Genomic DNA, 21,107 nt, shown 5'->3' on the forward strand with positions numbered 1-21,107 from the left:
GAAGCAAAAACCAAAAAACCTCCAAAACGAAAGGACGTGAATCAAATACACGAGGCTGCGATGCAAACCTCCGGTGCTTTGGCCCTGGAATGGCAAGTGAGCAGGTTTCATAGACATTCTCCGTGGAAAGGAATGTCTGGGCCTGGTGTGACATCGCTGTGTCTCCGAGTCCTGTCTCCTCACAGAGGAAAAGAAGTTGCTCGTCCAACACATCTGCCGGGTCCGCCAGGCAGGGGCCCACATCTCCAATCTGTTTGAGAACAGCCCCAGATCCCGTAAAGGTGGTCCTGGAGCACAAGGCGACGGGTGGTGGGAGTCAGGCCCCGCCCCTGCCAGAGCTGTCCGGGTGGCTCACGGGGAGCGGGTGGGCCTCCGTGTTGAACACCCAGTCTTCCAGCGAGAGCATGTCATCTTCAGAGAACAGAAGATAGAGATACCTGTGCCCCGGCAGGGAGGGGAGCAAGACACAGCCTGTCAGCGCTCTGGGGAAGGGGGCACCCACTGGGAAGGAATCTCAGGGGCCTCTGTGACTGGCCTGTGCCCAAGGGCGCAGGGAGGTCGGAGACCCCAAATCTGCCCGGAGGGCTCGTCCGCAGGAAGGAGCTGTGGACGTCGAGGGGAGCACTGAGCTCTAGGTCAGACAGAGCCGGTTCATCCTGGCGCTGCCCCAGCCCCCGCTCTGTACCTCTGCCCCAACCAGCTTCCCTCAGTTGCTTTCCCCACCTGGCCCTCTGAGGACCCTGTGTGGCCTAGATTCTCTCTTTTTTTTTTTGCAGGGAAGCCTGAGGGCTACCCCAGGACTCGGCCTGCTTCCTTATGTACCAGGAGACTCGACACTCAAGTAGATGTCCGGGCGCTAAAACGCACAGGGAGTCGTGAATCCAGAACTGCAGGTTTCCAAGCCATGGGGGTTTTTAATGGAAGGAACAGACCATCCAATCCATCCTAAAGAGCTAAAGCACAAGGGGACTGCTTTAGGGAACAGCGAGGAAACGAGGAGGCCAACATTCCCCCCAAGAAAGGAGGGGAACAGCGCAGCAGCACAACTGCAGCAGTGACCGGGCTTGACACCATCATGGTTATTACTCTGCCCATTTTACAGAAGGGCACAGTTTCAGAGAACTTAAGTAACTTGAGGAGACAGGTTAAAGAAGTTCACTTCTCACATAGCTAATGCTTAGGGGGGTGGAGTCCAGCCCGGCCTCACTCTGCGTGGAGAAACTGGCCTGGCCCAAGGCCCGCCCCTGGACCCCAAGCCTCTGGCCCTCTTGGGCCCCGCTCCCGGGACAGCAGAACTTGACTGATGGTGAAGGAAGGGACTGCTGCCCCCTCCCCCTCCCCTCTGCCCCCTCCCCCTTCCCTAAGAAAAGCCCAGTTGCCCTCTGGGAAGAACACCGGCTGAGCCCCCAACTCACTTTAGTGTCTCCGCCAGAAAGAAAGTCTGCTGCTTGTTGTCGTGGTCGGGAACCTTACTGTACACGTCTTGGATCCCAGAGAAGCCGGCATCCGTCCGACAGTATTTCTCCAAGGCCTGAAGGAAAGGAAGGCAGCCGTGGTGTGGGGAGAGGAGAGGCCCCCCCCACCCAAGATTCACGCCTGCCCAGCTCTCGAACAGGCAGGCCCTCCCACCCCTTGGCTGGGGACCCCAGCGTTGGTGGGGGCAGCAGGCCGAATTCCTGCCGTCACCACGCTCCCTGGGCCCACGCGGAGAACTTAGTCCCTGCCTGGCCTGAGCACTTCACCTGGTGTGAACTTAGAGGAAGCTTCTCTGCCTCTCGGGGAGCTAGACTGACCTGACAGACTCACCCACAGTGGTGGACAGAGGTCAGGGAAGGAGCTGGTGATGTTTGTGGGCTGGGATTTGGGGACTGGACTTGGCACGCCCCAGGGATTCCCTGTAGAGGTGTAGTCCCTGGGCCAGAGGCTGTGCCTGCCTTTTGTACAGAAATGCAAGTTGTACCCACTGAGGGTCTGTGGGTGGGGCCCAGGAGCACAAAACACTTGGCTTTCAAAGGTCAAGAACCAGGGTCTTCAGGAAAGCAGAGGGATTCTGGCCAATGAAGCAGAGGGCGTGAGCCTGAGCAGGGCCCACGCCCCAGCTGAGCACGTGCTCTGGGAGTGTGGCTCTCCCCACCAAGTCTGTGCCTCCGAGAGCAGTGGGCCCGGGGGAGAACAGCAGAGAAAGCTTGGCATCCATCCAAGAACCTTCTGGAATCCCCACCCCTGCCTTTGATACCTGCCCCAAAGAAGGAAGGGGATTGGGGGAGCAGAGCCCAGAGAGGGGGCTGCCCAGGGCTGGGCTAGCTTCGGGGAGAGGAGGGAGGTGAGCTGGCAGCCCGCTCCTGTTTGAGAGGAGAAATCTAAAGTCACCTGTCCAGGCCTCAGCGTCGGAGAGCAGTGACCACGCGTGTGCTGGGCCACCTCTGACTGCTGCCCTGCGTTCGGCCCTCTCGGTTTGCTGACATTGTTGGGCACTCAGAACACTCTTCACGAGTTCCTGGCCTGCTCCTGGCCGGCTGGGGACTCTTGGCTCTGCAGCCAAACCTTGACCCTTTGCACTCTCAACTTTAGCCAGATGCCAGCCTGGCTTGCCCTTCCTCTTGGGTTTGGACCCTGGCTGTGAATTCTCAAGGGCACCTGCCACCGGTTCACCACCCTCCCCCTGCGCCCCGCCACTCACCATCACCACTTCCCAGCCCCACTCCCTGTAGATGGGGTCGTGGGTCTGCCGCCACAGGTACATGTAACTCTCCACCACCTCGGGCCGCAGGATGTAGTAGCTCTCGCTCGTCTGCGTGGCCACGGCCTCTCTGCCTGAGTTAAACCAGAAGGCTTCAGGCCCCAGTTTGGTATCTGCAGGAATGACCAACCAAGGGGTCTGGGTCAGACCTCCCACCTCCTGCTCTTCAGGATCCCAGTGCCCCAGGAGAGACGGAAGTGGCGTGGTAGCCCTGGCCGGGGCCGGCTGGTGATGGGCTGGCCTGGGCTGGCCAAAGCAACGCCCTTAGGCCTCGAAACGTCTGCAGTTTAGACCCTGAGAATCCAAATGAACTTCCCAGCAGTCCGGGGAGACAAACGTTTGGGTGAGACATTAGCCCTGCAGGATGTTAACCAGGGCTCGGCCAAAAAGGGGTTGGAGTTTTAAGCACATTTGGGGAACAGTGGGTTAAACAGAGTGAGAGCCTCCTGTCTACAGGACTTACCAGACCCTTTAATTTGCTAATATTGCAATGATGCTTCTCCACAGACCCCCTTTCTCTGGGAACTGCTTTTGACGCGTCCCAGAACCAGCCTTCCAGAGCTGACAGTTTGGGAGACTGCTGAGGTGGAGATGAGGGAAGATTCGCCCAGAAGGCACGTATTCAGGCAGAGGGAGCTGAATAAAGAAGGCCTGACGAGGTCTGGGTTTTGTTGTGATTGTTTGGTTTCGGTCAGTTTGCTGCTGTTCCTGTTTTCTGGATGGCCACCATTATAGCCACCACTGCAGCCACCATTTAGGAGTTCAAGGGCTGTGCTGGGTGCTTTACACACATTTATTGCAATCCTTAAAAAATGTTGTTTTGGTAAGGCAGATACTTGTACCTGCCTCTCGCGCATGTGGAAACTGAGGATCAGAGAGGCTATGTAATTTGTCCAAGGTAACACAGCAAGTTGTGGCCGAGCTGGGATGTGACCCTGGATCTGTCTGATGCCCTTTCCCCAGGCTGTCCTCTCTCTCTTTCTCCCCTGGGTCTGACTCTTTAGGTCCAAAATTTAGGGTATGTGGGTCAGATCATCCTCCCTTTAATGCCTGCATATCCTGTCAGGTCAGCGGAGGGCCCAGCTCTGGTCCTAATGTGGGCCCCCCACCTCCCATTAGGGCTCAGGACCCCAAGAGGCCCTGGGCTGCTTTTTCTCAGAGACATATTGGAGCTTTGCAGGACATCCTACTCATTCATGGAGGGCTTCATGGAAGAGGAATTAGGCAGATCCTGGCTCCTCTGATCCTCTCAGATGGCACAGCTGCTCTTGGCCATCAGAACACAGCCGTTTCGCCAAGCTGCTAATGGGGTGAGGGCAAGAGCGATTGCTGCAGCCATCCGTGGACGAGCCGGGCTGGTTGTAACAACATGCTTTACTAAGCGACTGCCTTTTATGGTCTGGGCTGATTGTCCCCAACAAATAGCAAGCTTTTATTATTCCTGAGATTTCCTATTTGTTTGTGGTGCTGGCAGAGCTCTTTGAAGGGAATTGAAGACCGGTTTTAAGGACCCACTGCGAATTGCTGGCTTCCTGAAAACAGCTCCAGGAGCTCTGGATTCCACTGGCGCGCTCACAGACACGTTTTCGGTGGACTGCTAACAAACGCCTCCCATGCTGCTGGCTGAAGGCGTGGGCCAAGCACTTCCTGTGGGGCCCAGGAGACCTGTGTTATTGTTCCCATCGAACAGATGAGAAAACAGAGGCCACCAGCTGCTGAGCGGCAGAGCGGCATTTGAGCCAGGATCTTTTACTGCAGATCTTAGGTCCTCTCCTCCAACCAAGGCTGGGTTTACAACTCAGAGCGGTGGGCCCCTTCTGGGGTCAGGGGGGCCCGGGGCTTTTTCTGAGGGGTGTTGTTTAGAAAGGCAGCACACAAGATGGGGCTGGGCATCAGGAGACCTGGGTTCTAGCCCCGGCTTAGCTACTCATACACGGTGTGGCTTTGGCTAAGCCAGGTCCCCGCTCTGGGCTGACTCAGTTTCCCCGCATGTAACATGAGGAGCTGGGTTCACATTCTCTCGTGTGGCTTCTGAGTCTAGCGTTTGACAGTGCTGCGGTGAGCGCTGGCGCGGATGGTGCAGAAGCTCTCAAGCTTTCCGGGGGGGGGGTCTTGGATCAGAGGGTGATTATGGGGTGGTGCCAGGAGGTGGTGAGACCCTCTGAATGGGAGCGTTCCAGGGAGGAAAGGCAGAGATACGTTTAGGGGTAGGGGCTCAGGGAGAAGGAATTTGCTAAAGGCTCAGGAAGCCAATGTTTCTGCCTCAGGGGCTGGAGGGCCCTCTGCTCTGAGCCCCTCCCATGGGAACTTGGCCGGGTCATCTCTGAGCCTCAGTTTCCTCATCTGTGTTGTGAGGGTCAGCGATGATGTATGTCCAGTGCTGAATGACACCCGGCACACACAAAGTGCTAACACAGCACCGTGTTCCCTCTAACTGAGGGCACAGTCTCTGTGTGTGTATAGCGCACCCCTCATTCAAATTCCGGGTAACCTCCAAGGTGAGGCTTCCCTAAGTCCGTGTGTTCCCTTCACTCACTGCCACTCTCCTGGTCTTTCCAGTTCTTCCTGGCGTCTAGCCTCAGTCTTTCCTGCAGCCCCTTCCCCTTGCAGGGTTACCTGAGCGGGCGTACGATTCGTGGCACGTCTTGGTGATCTGGGCTGCGAGCTCCCGGTAGTGGGCCCTCTTTTCTTCCTTGGCATCCTCAGCGCCGAGGGCGATCATGCCCCCGGAGAAACAGGCCAGGTGCCCCATCTTGTGGTCCAGAATCCCCCCTCGCCACTCAGCAATGTAGGTCAGCCCCCCGGGAGAGACATTCAGCAAGTGGGTCTCTATTGCCTGGGAGCAAGGTGGGAATTGGGCAGGGAGGAAGGGCGTGGGAGGGTACAGAGAAGGGAAGGGAGAGGACGGAAAGTGAACATTTTGGAGAGGCAGCAAGCGCAGCTCTGTCGAGCCCTCCATCCCAGACAAAGGAGGCCTGCCGGCCTTGGCTGGGGGCGGTCCCTGATGGGGCTGGTGGGAGGTTCTGCCACTCACCCAGCTGAGGCCTGGTGCTTGCTGGGGGGCTGGGACACAAGGCAGCTCCCCAGGGCCAGTCTCTTACACAGACTTTTAAAACTTCTACATTCAAAAAATTTTTGGAAAAAAATATCTTTAAAAATTATTATCCATCTCCATTATATCCTCTGTTAGGGAATCTTAACCTGAAGCCCAGCTGGCCTGTGGATGGGCTGGAAGGGGTCCAGAGTGCCCCTAGAATTGTAGGTGACACTTCAGGGCATTGTCATGGGAAGAGGGTCAGTAATATTTGATCAGATTCTCAAAAAGGACCATAGACAGTAACAGCTGCCCTCTACAGGCCCTTACCACAGGCTTCCTCATTCAATGCTCACAAAAAGCCAGGCACATGGGCTGTACTGCCCTCCCTAGACACAGGGGTTGAGTGGCGTGTCCCAGGTCACCCACCACACCACGGTCAGGACAAGGACCCCCAGATGCCCAAGCCCGGCTCCTTCCATTACCCAATGCCTGCTCCTTTTGGTGGCAAGGGGCTTTCAGAGCCCTCCCCTGGTCCCCCAAGAGGTGATGCTGTTGGGAAAGACTCCCAGGATGTTGGGGGGTGTAGGTGTCAGGCCATCGCGCCCCTGACTGCCTGCCGTTAGCCCCTTGGGAGCCGTGGAGACTGAGGTGATGGCGGCAGCCACCCACACAGCTGCAAGGCTGGACTCCATGGGTCCTAATCCAGGGCGGAGCCTCTGGGGCCCTGGCCAGGCCTCTGCCTGCACTCTTGCCCTCCCGTCTATCCTCTGGGGTGGGCGGGCGGTGGGGTGCACTCTGTACGTACTGGACCTGACTGCGTCTTGGGCCTGTTTAATGCCCTCCCATGGTTTCCAAGTGCCCTCAGACGAAAGTCCAGCAGGGCCTCCGAGACTCCCTGATGTACACCCTGAGGTTTAACCTGATGCCACGGACATGGCTCCTGGGTGTAGACTCTGGTTCAAACCCCACCTCCACCAGTTCCAAGCTGTGTGACATTGCGCAGGTTCTGTGTTCTCTCTGTGCCTCAATTTCCTCACGTATAATATGGGGATGAGAGCATGAACCACTTCACAGGGCTGTGAGGATTCAGCGGGACGTGTCTGCAGAGCTTAGCATATATTTCTTCGCACAGAGAGGCTCAATAAGTGCTGGCTATTATGATTCCTCTCCAGTTGGCCCCCACCCCCGTCCCCGCTCCAGCCACGCCGCAGGCCTCGTTTCATTCCTGTGCCCCCTCCCCCAGTGAACATTTCGTGGGCGCCTCTCGGTGCCAGCACTGTGCTCCGTGCAGGGAATACAGCCCTGAAGATGGGTCTGGACCTGGACTCAGGGAGCTCACCCATGGGCACAGAGACGTCCCAACAAAAGCAAATACACCCGAGAATCCCAATTTGTGGTCAACATTCTGAATGAAACAAATTAAGGGGACGAGGCAGAAAAAAGCTCGGGGAGGAGGTCCTACTTTGCGGAGTGAGGCCAGAGAAGGTCTCTGCGCTGGTGACCTCCACAAAGACCTTTTCTTCCTGCCTCAGGGCTTTGCGGCAACTACTGCTTCTCCCCCAAGATCCCACCCCAGCTCTGCTACCTCTAGCTCTGCGTCTGAGCCCCTCCAGGATGCCTCTTCCTTGGTCTAAACCACTGTGGCCCCATTACGCTACGACCCTGTTATCTTTCTACGAGGTGCTGTTCCCACCTGTGTGCGCCTATGTGTATATATTTCTGTGGAACGTCTGCCTTTGTCCCAGGACTCTGAGTGCCAGGTGACGGCAGAAGCCACCACTACCATCCTCCAGCCAGTGCCTGGCATGTGGGAGGTGCTCAAACAACATTCGTTCCTCAATCTGTCTTGTCCTTTGCCCTCTGCTGTAAGGCCCAGGCCGGTGGGCTACCTGCAGGACCCTCACTGAGCAGCAGATGGGGAAGCTCTGATGAAGCGACTGGCGCGCCAAGGCATCTGCTCCCTGTGGGGAGGAGCACGGAGGCAGCCTGGAGGGCTGCCGCGTCCGGGCCGGGCCCTGGCTCCTGGGCAGAGCTGGGTCCACAGTAGCTGCTCTGTGTTGCTAAGGGTGCTGGTGCGGGAGGGGTGGCAGGGCTAGTCCCGGGCACAGAAACCTGGTTCAGTTATCACTGCCAGCACTGGGGAGAGGACACAGACATTCCGGGAGATCCCAGGAAGCTTCACACTGTAGCTGGAAACCTGTACCTTCAAGACTGTCTCCCACTGGTTATTTCTATTTGGGGTTAACCCCAAGCTAAGTAGTTGTGGTAAAGAGGAAATGATAGGCCAGTCTCTCTTTGAGGATATAATTTAGACAAGCAAATGCAAAGGTAAAAAACAAAAGCCCCAAGCCTTTCTAAAACCCTTAGCAAAACACAAGACAGCACGGTCGGGCAACCGACTGGTAAAAAGGCTAAAATCATAGCAAGAGACATAGTAGAGAGCTGAGTTTGAATCCCAGCTCTGCAATTTGAGAGTTGGGTGACTTTGGGCAAGTTACTTCCCTTTGCTGAAGACTCCCTTTCCTCAACTGTAAAATGGGAATAATAATTCCTGGGATGGTTATGAAGCTACTCAAAGACGCTGGCTAAGCGCCTGGCACTGACGGTTCCTTCCTCTACCTCCTGGAGGGCACCCCATCTGCGCACTTCTGAGAGGGCCTTCAGGCCAGCCAGGCTCCCCTGCAATTCGCCAGCTGGTGAGCAGAGGCAGGGGCCCTGGATCCAGAGTCAGCGAGACCCGTGTTTGCGTCCTGGCTCTGCCACGTTGCCGGGTGACCTTGGGCCTTTCGGAACCTCAGTTTCATCATCTGCGAGAAGGGGCTAACTAAGGCCAGGCACCCAGCGCACCTGCCTGGAAGAGGCCGCAGGGACAGAAGCTCCCTGTTCTTCTTGCTGCCCCTCCTCCGTGACCCCGGGGTGTGCCCAGCTGATCTGTCTGAAGCCCTCACACCCACCCTAGCTGGTCTAACCCACATACTGGAGCCCCCAGGGCAGCTTTCAAGGCTATTGCCTGGGCCCCAGCCCAGAGGTTCTGACATCACCTTGTTGGGGTGCAGCCTGGGCATTGGGGTTTTACAGCTCCCCAGGTGATTTTTAACATGCCAACAAGGCTGACAACCACCAGAACATTCTTCAAAGCCCCAAACTCGCCAGAGGCCCAGCCTTTACCCAGGGTCAGAGACACTTCAGGCTTTTCACTGGGGAGATAAAATGTGGGAGCAAAGCTGAGTTCTAGCCTGTTCAATCGACTACTTCTATAAAACTCCCCATTTGCTTAAATAATTTATGGCCATTTCTTCCCTTGAAGCCTCAGCTACAGTGTTCCCTGAGGGCTAGGAACTGGGCTGCTCGTGAACTTTATGTTTACTCTGCAAGGAAGGCAGAGAGGGCAGAAAGGGCCTCTCCAGGCAGCACACCTGGCCACCGCTGAACCTGACCGCTAATCCTTGACAGGAGCCGCAGGCTGCAGTGGAAGCTCAGCTCAGAAGCCTGGAGTGGACGGGGCTGAGCCAGACTGAGCTGGAACTGGAATCCTGGGACCTGCTTCATGACTCAGGTCTTGGTGCCAGGGAGCTGGGCAGGGAAAACTCATTACTGAGCCCACAGTTTAAAGGACCCACGGCTCTGGAGGCCTGTTCCAATGTGCCTCCTTTAAGGACTACCATTCCTGGCCAGATTCATGTGATCAGAGTGTAGCTAGATATCATTCATCCATCCAGTCTGCTGCCCACACCCACCCATCCACCCATATCTACCCACCTATCCACCCATATCCACCTACCCATCCATCCTCCCACCCACCCGTCCATCCATTCAGTCATCCACGTGTTCACCTACCCACTCATCTTTCCTTCCCCTCTCCCTCCCTCCCTCCCTTCCTTCCTGCCTTCCCCTCATCCATTTATTTGTTCACAAAATAGTGACTGTATGCCTCCCAGGTACCAAGCACTGTTTTGGGAGTGACGTATACAGTGAAGGAGTAGACAGAATCCTTGCTCTAGACAGCTCAGGAAGATAGACAATAAACAAGTAAACAATACACACGTGATCATTTTAGACGCTGATAATAATACGCCTCAGGTATGTGAGAGAGAGAAGCTGGGGAAGGCTAATTCAGTGGCATCTGAGTTGACCAATAAGCAGGACCCAGCCACCTGGATGATACTCCAGGTAGAAGGAACAGCAGGTACAGAAGTCCTGAGGTGGGAACGAGAGCTCAGAGGGCAAAGGGGAGAGAGCTCAGAGTGACTGGCAGTCCCAGATCAGGGACTGCGGGCAAAGGTGAGGAGTCTGGTTTATTCCGAGCGCTAAGGGAGTCACGAGCGGAGGGACGTGCACTTACAGCTACTCTGGCTGCTGTGGGAGAACTGACTTAGAGTGGGGAGGGCTGGAGCGAGGAATCCAGTTAGCTTAGACCACGGCGGCAGCAGAATAGATCCAACCTGCTCAACGTACTTGATGAGGAAACTGAGGCCCGGAGCCTGCCCAGTGCCTTTCCTTTAGTTGGGCTCAAAGGTATCTATCGATGGGGCTGCTGGGATTCTAACCGACTCCCCCTCTGTCCTACAGTCTCCGCCTCTTTGGAGGGACCCATCTGAGCTTAGCATCCCTGTTCACTCCATGCCCTGTAGACAGACCAGCAGAGCTGAGGGACAGCGGGGAGAACCTGGCGGCTGGCTTTGGAGACCTGGCTCTAGCTCCAGCTCTGCCAGTTCTGTGCTGTGTGGCTTTGAGCAAGTGCCTTCCCCTCTCTGGGCCTTGGTTTCCATCCACATAAAGAGAAGGAAGAGAAGTGGATGCTCCACTGAGGGAGGCCCCTCCCAGCCGGGATGTGCTAAGTATGTCACCTCTGGTTCCACGGGAAGATGGCCGAGGGTCTTGCTTTGGCAGCCTCGCTTGGGGGCTCCTAGTCTGGCTGTGTTCTGGGCTCTGACACATCAACAGAAACACAGACACCGTGGTTGCTGAATCAGACTGCCTGCTGCTTCCTGTGAGACCTCGGACAAATGACTTCACCTCCTTGAGCTTGGATTTTGCGTTTGTGAAATGAGGATGCTCACACGGCCCTAATTTCAAGGTGCTTGAGAAGAGTCAAGCAACAGGCTGGGGAGGGGACTGTCTTGTCCTCCCTCTGGGAGGACAGTTCACCGTAGGGGTGTGGTGGGGAGCAAGCCCCCCGGCTCTCAGGAACCCACGTGGGAACTGGTGGCGAGTGACTGACCACCCATGAAGAATCAGGCGCCTGTCTTACCTCCAAGGCTTCGTAGTACATATCTTTGGCCTCCATATCTGTCTTGGCCGACATCAGCCAGGATTTGATCAAATATTCGTAAAAACTGTCCCCGAGTCCTCCAACCGAGACATGGTCTGTGAGGGGAGAGAGGACAGGAACATTATCTCCACCTGCTGAGGCCGCCGCAGCCTCGGAGCCCCCGACAGAAGGGGGGCTGGGAGGAAGGCATGGCCTGCGACCGGGGGAGCCAGGGCCAGCTTGGGCACCATCGCCCCCCATGGAAATGCAGGGGCTCCTTCGGCTGCTATAAATCACGTCATCGTGTTGCTTTTGCAGGCGGAGGACGGGGCAGGGCCTCTGGTTATTAACCGTAAATGGGTTGCATTTCTTGAAAAAGATAATCTGGTGGCAGGGAGTTCAGAGATTTTTATTACCTGGCGACAAACATGGTAATTAATGCTGGGCAGGTTCATAAAAGGCCACGGAAAGGAGCAACGAGAGGCTTAATTTAGTTGGTCAGGGCACAGAGCTGTTCTGGGAAAGCCAAGTTTACATTTAGCAAATTGGGATAAATGGGGTTCAAAGGAGCAGAGGGAAGGAAAACCGGGTTTGAGGAGCCCTCCGTCCGCCCTGGTGGAGGAGGAAGTCCAGGTGTGGCTGAACGGGCAGGTGTCTCCACCCAGGGCTACCCCAGGAGAGGGATGGCTGACAGAGGAGCACTTAATTACAGGAGCAAGACACGCGGTGCTTCAATCACAATTAACAACAGGGAGACACAAGGCGTTCAATAGACAAAACAAGGAGAACACTGCGGCTCCCCGATAAGCAGCAAGACAGTGAGGAAGGGAAGCGGGTGGAGGAAGGCGGGCGGGCGGGGGAGAGGAGTTTCAGCTCCTCTGGAGAAAGAGGGGTTAGAAGAAGAGAGGGGAGGGAAAGTGCGTGGGGGGAGAGAGAAAGAAATAGAGAATACAGCAACAGCTACCCTTTATCGAGGGTCTACTGCGGGCCGGGAGCTCTACTGTACCATTTATAACAATCTTCCCAAGAACCCTGTAAGGTAAGCACTACGAACCCCATTTCCCAGATGGGAAAACTGAGAGTGAGCCCAAATAGCTCGGCCAAAGCCACCGAGCTGGTAGAGCTCTCACTTTCTGCAGGTTTACACAGTCAACCAGAGAACGAAAACAAAGATGCAGAGAGAAAGAAAGGGCAAGTGGGAAGAGGGAGGGTCAGATCAAAAACCAGAGGGTCAGACAGCTGGGAACCAGGAAAGGGGGCTGACAGGAGGCCCCCACAGTAAACAGGGGCCCCCTCCAGCCCCCTCCGTAAACAAGCCCCGGCCCAGCAAGGGTTCAGGAACGGAAGGAGCACTAGTGAAAATGCGAACAGACCAGGTAAAGCCTGAGGCTTAGGGAGACGTGCGGGGGGGACCAGCGTGGGCTGGACTTTGTTACCTGAAAAGACGGAACCAGCACAGCGTCCCCCTTGCCCCTGTTCCCGGGGGAGGACACAGCTGGGCAAGCCCAGAGGGAGGGCAGGGCTGTGCCAGGCCCGGTATGTGGATGGCGTGTCCACGGCCGGGACGCGAGGTCTGTGCAAGGCAGGGGTGGGGAGGCCGGAATTCAGACCGGGTCAGCCTGCACAGAAGGGGCCCCCGCTCATGGCACTCAGCCGGGGGCACGGGCACCTCCACGCTCGTCTCCTGGGCTTGCCTCCTCTCACGGTTCCTCTGTCACCCCAAACACTGCTAGCCCCCTGCCCACTCTGTCTCACTTGTGATGACCCCTCTGCCAGGAATACCCTTCCCTACCTGGTGTGGCTGACACCCCCTCACTGCTTCACCTCAGCTCGGAAGGGCTTTCCTCCGTGTCCCCATAACACTGAGGTCCCCGCAGGGTGATGTGAGGGAAATAAGGCACCTGCACCCTCTGCCCAGCGCCCTCCTGCGGGAAGTGCTTGGAGCAGCTGTCCCACCGTCGCTAGGGGCGAGCCTTGCCCTCAGCGGCTCCCAGCGCTGTGTCATCGGTACCTGTTTGTGTGTCTACCTCCCCCGCTAGGCTGTGGGCTGTGTGGGGAGGGACCCTGTGTGACTCGCATCTATGCCCAATACCTGTGTGGCACACTGCAGACGCCCAGGAAGTCCTGAATGAGAGAAAGGCAGGCATGTGGGGGCTGTGCTCAGAAGAGCCTTGAACGTCAAAGCCAAAGAGACTGGACTTCACCATGTGATTGCAGAGTGTGTGTGAGGGACAAGGTCAAGGGCTTCACCTGGCAGGTGTGCGCGGGAGACGGGAGCCAGGTCAGCAGGAGTTCCACAGGTGTTTGAGATAGGACACCCTCTTGGGGACATGTGTATAGTCTCCCGGGGCCTCAGCTGCAGTGCACAGGTGGGGGGTGTCTTCCCCGCACCGAGGGGCACGTGGGGAGAAGTGCAGGAGTGGGAATTAGAGTCGTGGATCCACCATTAGCTCAGGGCAGGCCAGAGCCCCTGGGCCTGTCTCCTGATCTGTAAAATGTAGAAGGGAGAGTTGGTGTGCGTGAGCAGAGATGGGTTCTGCTGCTTCCTGATCGTGTCAACAACGCGCCCACCACACTTGGCAGCAGGAGGCAGCCACCCTATACGCCTGGGAATCGCTGGCGGGAAAGTGGCATGAAGCTGGGGGCGGTGGCCGGGGTGGAGCTGGCGGGCAGCTCACACTCCCACAGCCACGGGAGAGAACCTGGACTTGCCGCTTCCCTCCCGCTGAGGAAAGTGTGGGATTCGGGCAGTGGACAGGAGGACGAGCCACGCCAGGGCCCAAGCCAAAGGGCTGGCAGCTCTTCGAGCTCTCAGCGGCTCTGCTAGGACTGGTCTCTTCTGTGCCTGCTGGACCTATCCTGGCTGTGAAGTCCTAGCGGCAGGAGGGTCTCAGCCCCCCCCCGCCCCCGGCTACCCTGAAGCTGAGCTTCAGGCAGGAGTGGGGAGCAGGCGAGAGCAGAGGTCTGGGACTGGGATGCAGCCCTCATTAGCCCTTTGTCTCTTTAAGCGGCAATTCCTCTGGTTGCAACCGGCTACGCAGAGGATTCCAGGAGAGAAAAGAATGTGAACTTAGCTTATGCAAGTTGGGAATGTTATCATCTGCTGGAAAATTACACAATCATCAAAAAACAAGAACAAAAACAAAAAAACCTAAAAAGACAAAAACAGACCAAAACACCCAAGGAAACCACAGAAAACCTGGGATGACCCCAGGCGCCAAAGCCAGGGGAGGAGGAAAGCAGGCACCCCGGTGATCAGGGCTTCCTTTATAACCTTCCCTCTGAAATTTGGCAGGCCTGCGATTCATATTTTATTAATATGAGACAATTTTCCATATGTGACTGACTCTGCCCGGCCTTGCGACCCCAGGTGCAGCCTGAAAAGAAAATTATGCTTCTCAGCAGGGAAGGGGAAGAGGGGGGCAGCTCCCCTGTAATTTGCCAAGGTAGCTATTCAGACTGGGAAGCCACGCCCCTCTCCTTCTTTTTATGGGTTTTGCTGCATTGTCCTGGAGCAGCTAAGGCGGGCAGCTGCTTAGTTTATCTCTTTACCCAGTCAGGCATTGCAATTAAAGGCAGGAACGGTTATTGAACTGTCTCTTCCCATGGCTATAATCTGTAATTCAAACCTTCATTTTCTCCCGGCACTTTTGAATTTGGCAGTGTGTTTTGGTTAAAAATACTTTGCATTTCTGGGCTTCCCTGGTGGCGCAGTGGTTGAGAGTCCGCCTGCCGATGCAGGGGACACGGGTTCGTGCCCCGGTCCGGGAAGATCCCACATGCCACGGAGCGGCTGAGCCCGTGAGCCATGGCCGCTGAGCCTGCGCGTCCAGAGCCTGTGCTCCGCAACGGGAGAGGCCGCGACAGTGAGAGGCCTGCATACCGCAAAAAACAAAACAAAACAAAACAAAAAAACTTTGCATTTCTGTAAGTGGTTTTTGCAGGAGGCTCCTTGGGAGTGAGGTCATCACCAAGGAAAATTCCCCGGTCGAACTTTCTGGGTCTCCTGGATGCGGATCATGGAGGCTCTGGGATAGAAGGACAGGCCTCTGCAGTTTCCTCACAGTATCCCTGCCGGCTGGCCAGCTGGCCCTCCAGGCCCTGCTTGCATACTTTGGTGATGGGCGCTCATGACCATTTGGGACAACCCATGTCATCTTTGGAAGATGAACTGAAGTCTGTTTCCTGCAGCTTCTGACCATTGCTCCCTCGCCCCTCCACGGTGCACAAAGAACACATCTCCAGCTCTTCTCCCATTTTGCAGGAGAGGAAACCAAAGCTCCAAGGGATGAAGTGAATTCCCCTCAGGCATGCAGTAATTAGACTCAGGTCTACTTTGTCGCTGAGCCCTTGCTAATGCCATAACAATTGGGGCTGGAGGCAGGGAAAGGGAGAGGGGTCCTTTTTTGGGTAGAGGCAGTGGAGGTAGGGCCTCTGGGCAAGTCTTGGGAAGCCCCTAGAGGCAGGGCCCATGGCACCTGCTGCCCCCAATTTGTGCTGACTGTGATCACACAACCAGGGCCTCGGACAGAAGGGCAAGGCAGAGCGGTGCTTCTCGATAGGGGTGCAATCCCGGGAGCTGGAAGACTTTAACGCTCCCCTGCCTGAGAGACCTTCAAATCCCATTGTTTCAGTGGGTGGAGCTGGGGGCTGTGAACGAGGCTCCACAGGTGACCCACAACTGTCTGGCTGAAAAAAAAAAGCCTCTGAACATAAACAGCAGGAAATCCTAGGGCCAATTCTAACAGGTGTAAGATACCAGTGATGAACTCCTGATTTTTATATGGCTGTATAGTTAGGGTCTGCTTACACATTTTTTAAGAAATGAAAGTTGGAGGTAGGGAACCAGATGAAAGGAGCTGGGAGAGGATGCATGGCCTTTCTTAGAGCTGCTTTTGGAGTAAACCTCTAACGGGAGCACCCCTGCAAGTCTGGGGGAGGATGAAGGAGGCTTCGGTGGGCACTGTAAGAGACGGAAGGCTGGAGACAGCTAGCATGCAGGGGACGCACGGGGCAGGGCCTCACTAGCCAGCAGCCACCACATCCGTCACAACAGCAATGGCAACAGAAACGAACACTCCCCACGATGCCCCGAGGGTGGCAGGAGGGTGGCATCCAGGAGCTCCGAGCCAATGCCTTGCTGGTACGTGGCTCCAATAAGTGCATCGCTCCTCACTCAGCTGGGTGCCTCGCCCAGCCAGGCCGGGAAGCTGGGCAGGAATCCGCTGGAGGAGGGGCAGCGGCGCCCCTGTACTCACGTTGCATCCAGTTCCCGCTCACCGGGCTGAGGAAGTTGGGGTAGAGGCCGAAGGGCTTGTCAATATCCCTAAGGACCTTTCGGATGTTCCTGACCTGCCAAGAGATGGACACCAGGCACGTCTTCATTTTCTCCAAGAAGCCAGCCGGGTCCCAGCCCACTGAGGGCTGAGGCAGCTGGTTCGGGTCCAGAGAGGAAACCATTCCGACGAGGCAGGAAGGGAGCGCTGCGTAACTAGCAGCCGGCTCCAACCCGGAGGTGTGAGGCGGTCCTGCCCCTGTGTTCAAGGGCGGGGTGCGGCCACAGTGGGGCCTGACCCTCCACCTCTGCACTGACTGCTCTGCCCGGGGCCCTGACACTTGCCCCTCCCCCACCTCACCCCTTCCTCATTGTGTGTGGATTTTGGGGACGGGTCTTTTGAGGAGGGCGTTCGTATAAGTGACAGTAGCTCATTTGTAAGTGCTAGACAGAACTGTCTTTTTAACAGGTCAGAAACGGTTATATTGGCAATTTCACACGGTTCAGCTTGGTAACATGTTATGTTATCAGATACTGTGGGAACCGTTCCAGAGGGGAGGCCTGTGCCCCTCAACATCCCTGTACCCTAATAGGCATCTCGGGGTTTTATTAACAACAGCTACAACGCTACAACGCTGTCAACGTTTCTCAGTTGCTGTGAGCCAGACCCATTAGATACATTATCTCCAACCCTCATAACAACCTATACGGTATTATTATCTCAGTCTAACAGACGAGAAAGCCGGATCTCAGAGAGCGTCAGTCACTTGCCCATGGTCACGGGGTTTGTAAGTGGCAGAGCCAGGACGTGAGTCAGGCCCCTCTGACCACAGGGAGCAGCCCTGGCTCCAACACGGATCAGGGCAGGGACCACGCAGGAGCGAGTAGCAGAGGCCACACCCGCTGGATCAGGAGGCTGGATCTGCAACCTTTTGGGCTACAAAGGGCACAATGCGGGATTCAGGAAGGCTTGATCCATCAGGGTCTGCTGTCTGGCGGTACATGAAATCCTCCCAGCACAGACTCTGCAGGACAGAAAGGCCCTCGGGGATGGAGCTGTAGCACGCTCGCAGATTTATCTACAAGGTAAGGAGCAGGGAAAGCAGCCTTTTAGCTGTCAGACCTTTCTTTCCGGGGGGCGGCACTTTGCTTTGCCACATCAGATCTCATATCCATTTATGTTAACGGAGCCCATTATGGCGGACAGGAATGTGCTTGTACCTGAGTTATTCTCGACTGTCCTTGTGGTGAGCAGTGAAACGGGCTAAATTAGCTCCCCCGGAGGGTGCGGGCGCTTCTAGAATTTGGGCCAATTTGTTGACTGCCAATAATCGCCTCTGTGGGAGGCAATGACTGGCGGATGAAAGTAGCTGGAGAATGTAAATGTAAAGACACACAGAGAGACGATGAGGTGGATGGACCCTTGAGAAAAATCCGGAAGCCTGCTGAACTGATCTGGTCTTGAAGAGCATGGGTTTCAGAGCCAGAAAGTCCTGGGTTTGAGTCTTGGCTTTATCCCTTACCAGCTGGATGACCCAGGACAAGTGATTTAACCTCTCTGAGTCTCAGTTTCCTCCTCTGTAAAATGGGGATGACCCAGGACAAGTGATTTAACCTCTCTGAGTCTCAGTTTCCTCCTCTGTAAAATGGGGAACTGGCCTCATAGGGTTGGTGGGAAAATCAGAGCTACTATACGGTACCCAGCACATCGTAGGTGCTCAGGCAGTGGTATCTCCAGACTAGCAGGAACTAGAGCAAGCTGCTCGTCTCGCTCCACTCTGAGCCGGCCGTGGTGTTCCTAGAGGGGTCTGGCTCAAGAGCAGTGGAAATAGGGAGGCTGGGGGCAGGGAGGGCCTGGAGGCAGGAAAAAAGACCAGAGGAGAAGACCCATCGGAAGTGGGACTGAATTTATTCCATGAGCTCTTGAGGTGGGGTATCCCAGGGAGGCAGAGTCCTCTCAATATAAGGAAGAGCTTCTGGAGGGAGGTCTGACAACACGAGGGGCTGTTTGAGGCTGGTAGTGAGCCCCAGTGCAGAGGAAGCAATCAAGGGGTTGAAAGCTCTTCTCTGAGCTTCTCAAGAAAGCTCGGGTGGATTCCCACACTGAGCAAGCAGTGGTCCTAAACCTGGCATCAAAGAGCACATGGGGGCTTATTTCAAATGCAGACTCCTGGGCCTGGGGCGACACTCAGAAATCCGCTTCTTCACCAGCATGCTAGATGATGCTTTGGGGCTGGTTGGCTGACAAAAGACTGAGAGCCACTGGGTAGAGGTGTGACTCTGTGACCTCCCAGCTCCCTTGGCGTTCCGAGAGACTAACATCTGGGGGGAAGAGAAGGCTTTGGGAGTGGGGGTCTCCTTCTTCCTGGAGGCCAGGGCTTCATCTCCCTATAGCGGCAGGACTCAGGAAGGGGTAAGCACCATCTGAGGGTGGTGTGTGTCCACTTCTCTTCCTCGGGTTGAGGGTTAGACCTACGGAGACACTTGCAGACAGCAGGACTGCCAAGGGCTGTGACACGGAGGAACTGCTCCTTCTGGAGGGCTTCACAGCGGGGCAGGGATGGGCAGCTGTCAGGATGGACGAAGGCCTGGGTGCTAGCGCTCTGAGCCCCTTGTGGCCTTCGCCAGCCTGGTAACGACGAGAAGGAACAGACGTGAGCCTCTGCTGTGGAGTGAAATTGCTTTGCCAGCCTGCTGACAGCATGTGCTAGATGGGCATCTGGAAGGGGAAAGGCAGGCAGATCTCACTCGAAGAAGTTAAATGTCTCTGGAAAGGGGACTTTTGTGCCGGGTGGCCAATTCCTGCCAACGCAAACTGGTGCCTGGATTTCCGTTGTTGCACTTTCTCCGGATTTCACACGTGTGTGGTTGCCAGCGGGCGCACATGTACCAGGGAAAACCTTCTCGCTGGCAGCTATGTCTCTGCCGCGCCCTCTGTAGAATGCTGCTGACTCCCTGCACTCACCTTCCCCGGCGCCTGGCATCGGTTACGATTAGGCAACTATCTGCTATGCTGGCAGTGGCTGGAGGCCTTCGGGCTCCCCACACACCCTCCAGCTGGCCCGCGGTCCATTTCCCCGTCACGGGCCGAGTGCCCACCCTTCGCTCTCCGTGTGGAGAAGAGGGAGCAGGGGAGAAGACTTGCCTTTTCTGCGAAGACCTGGTTGCCAGAGAGCTGGGTGAGGTGTAAGAACTCCAAGTGCAGGGATCCAAACTCCGCCAGGATGCTGCTGCCCCCTGCCACGGCCCAGCCCCAGCTCCTGTTGGAGCCGCTGAAAGACAGAAGCAGCCTCGGTCACCCTCTGCCAGCAGAGCTGGCTCCTCTGCCCCATTGCCAGGCACTGGACTAGGAGCTTCGCCGTGCAATCCCAGTTAACCCTCCCTGGGGGTCGGTACTATCCTTAGCCCCGTTTAGCTGATGAGGACACTGAGGCTGGTGAGAAACTTGCCGAAGGTCACCCAGGCCTGTCTGACAGGCAATATTCTTTGTTTCTATGGTCAAGCAGCTTCTGCAAGACGTGTAGGCTCCAGAAGAATATTAGCAGAGCTGCTTTGGTGGCCAAGACCTGGCACACACGTGATGCTAAATTTACAGGTGATACTGATAATGCTGTCAGGGGCCACAAAGACACCCCCCCCCCAACAGAACACTATTTCTATCCACTTGTCAATGGCTCATAATCATTGTTGCTGCTTGTGGAGGGTAAATGGTGCATGGCTGGGGTCCGAAGGGGGCAGATGAAGAGAGCAGGGATCCCATCTGGCCCCTCCCCCCCCTCAGCCAGTGCTGCTCACGGACACACAACGGCCTCTGGAACTTCGTGGAACCCACACCTGAAGGGTGGGTGGCCCTGCTAAGACCACACACCTGGGGCTGCTGGACGCTGGGAGGTCCGAGGTTAGGAATGAAAGCAGCAGGGGCTCTCGGAGCAAAGGTCTCCTCACTCGCTGAGCATGTACGTGTCTCACGAACACCTTAGATGGATCACCAGCAGGACCCTGCGACCCCGTCGGAGAAGGCTGTCAACTAACCGCTTCCTCCCCTTCCTTGAAAGTACTGGGTGCTTTCAAGGAGGAAGAGTGCAGGGGCAGGGCCTCGGGTAATCCTCCCATCTGCCCCTTTCACAGATGAGGAAAACAAGGCACAGGACAGTGAAATCACTGCCCGAGATCACACAGTAAATGGAACAGTGGGGACCCAAGGCTGCTCTGACGCCAGAGCTTGTCCCAGTCACTGTGCAGCTGCTGGCCTGTCGTCTCATTACACGATAAGAGGCCAGGACGCTGCCTTTCCAGGAGCTGTCACTTAAAATCTCCCTGGGACCTGCAGCCAGGAGGCACAGGTTCAAGTCTGTTAGCAGCGAGGTCTGGGGCAAACCATTTCTTGCCGTGTACCTTAGTTTCTGTATCCGTCAGACTGAGTGAGGATAATGCGTCCCAGTCTCCGCTCCTAGGGCTTTGCGGGGATTGAGAGAGAAGAGGAAGATGCAGAATGGGGGTGGCCTTGGGTAAGCTGCTTCCCCTCCCTGATCTGAGCCCTCATGTGTATCATGATGCTCTTTCCTGTGGGACATTTAGGACAACCAGGGAGACAAGGGTTAACCTCCCTCTGCAGGGAGGTTGTGGGGTGACAGTGGGTGGGCACAGAGCAGGGTGGAGTGAGCGTCCCCTATCTGTAGGTCCTCCAAGGTGCAGTCAGTGTGTGGCAGGCTGGGGGGCTGGCTCTGCCGGGGCCTCCGGAAGCCCCTCTGCTTCCTTGCTGTGGTAGCTCTGGCTCCCTGGGAACTGGCCTCTGTCATCCCTC

At 56.2% G+C, this 21,107-nt stretch overlaps 1 protein-coding gene across 1 annotated transcript in view; it reads right to left on the bottom strand.

Annotated features, from left to right (window-relative positions):
• Nucleotides 1-316: 316 nt before the first annotated feature.
• The window catches only part of MAN1C1 (mannosidase alpha class 1C member 1), a gene marked incomplete at both ends in the record, with an annotated part of 130,867 nt that continues 110,076 nt past the window's right edge, over nt 317-21,107 (bottom strand). Inside the window, 7 exons of the mRNA XM_082832541.1 lie at nt 317-437; nt 1,416-1,531; nt 2,681-2,853; nt 5,357-5,576; nt 11,029-11,144; nt 16,287-16,380; nt 19,449-19,575. Coding sequence (XP_082688667.1) covers nt 317-437; nt 1,416-1,531; nt 2,681-2,853; nt 5,357-5,576; nt 11,029-11,144; nt 16,287-16,380; nt 19,449-19,575 — 967 coding nt within the window. The remainder of the gene's footprint in view (nt 438-1,415; nt 1,532-2,680; nt 2,854-5,356; nt 5,577-11,028; nt 11,145-16,286; nt 16,381-19,448; nt 19,576-21,107) is intronic.

This window comes from Leucopleurus acutus (genome assembly GCF_964270905.1).
Source record: "Leucopleurus acutus genome assembly, chromosome: 2".
Taxonomy (NCBI): Eukaryota; Metazoa; Chordata; class Mammalia; order Artiodactyla; family Delphinidae; genus Leucopleurus; species Leucopleurus acutus.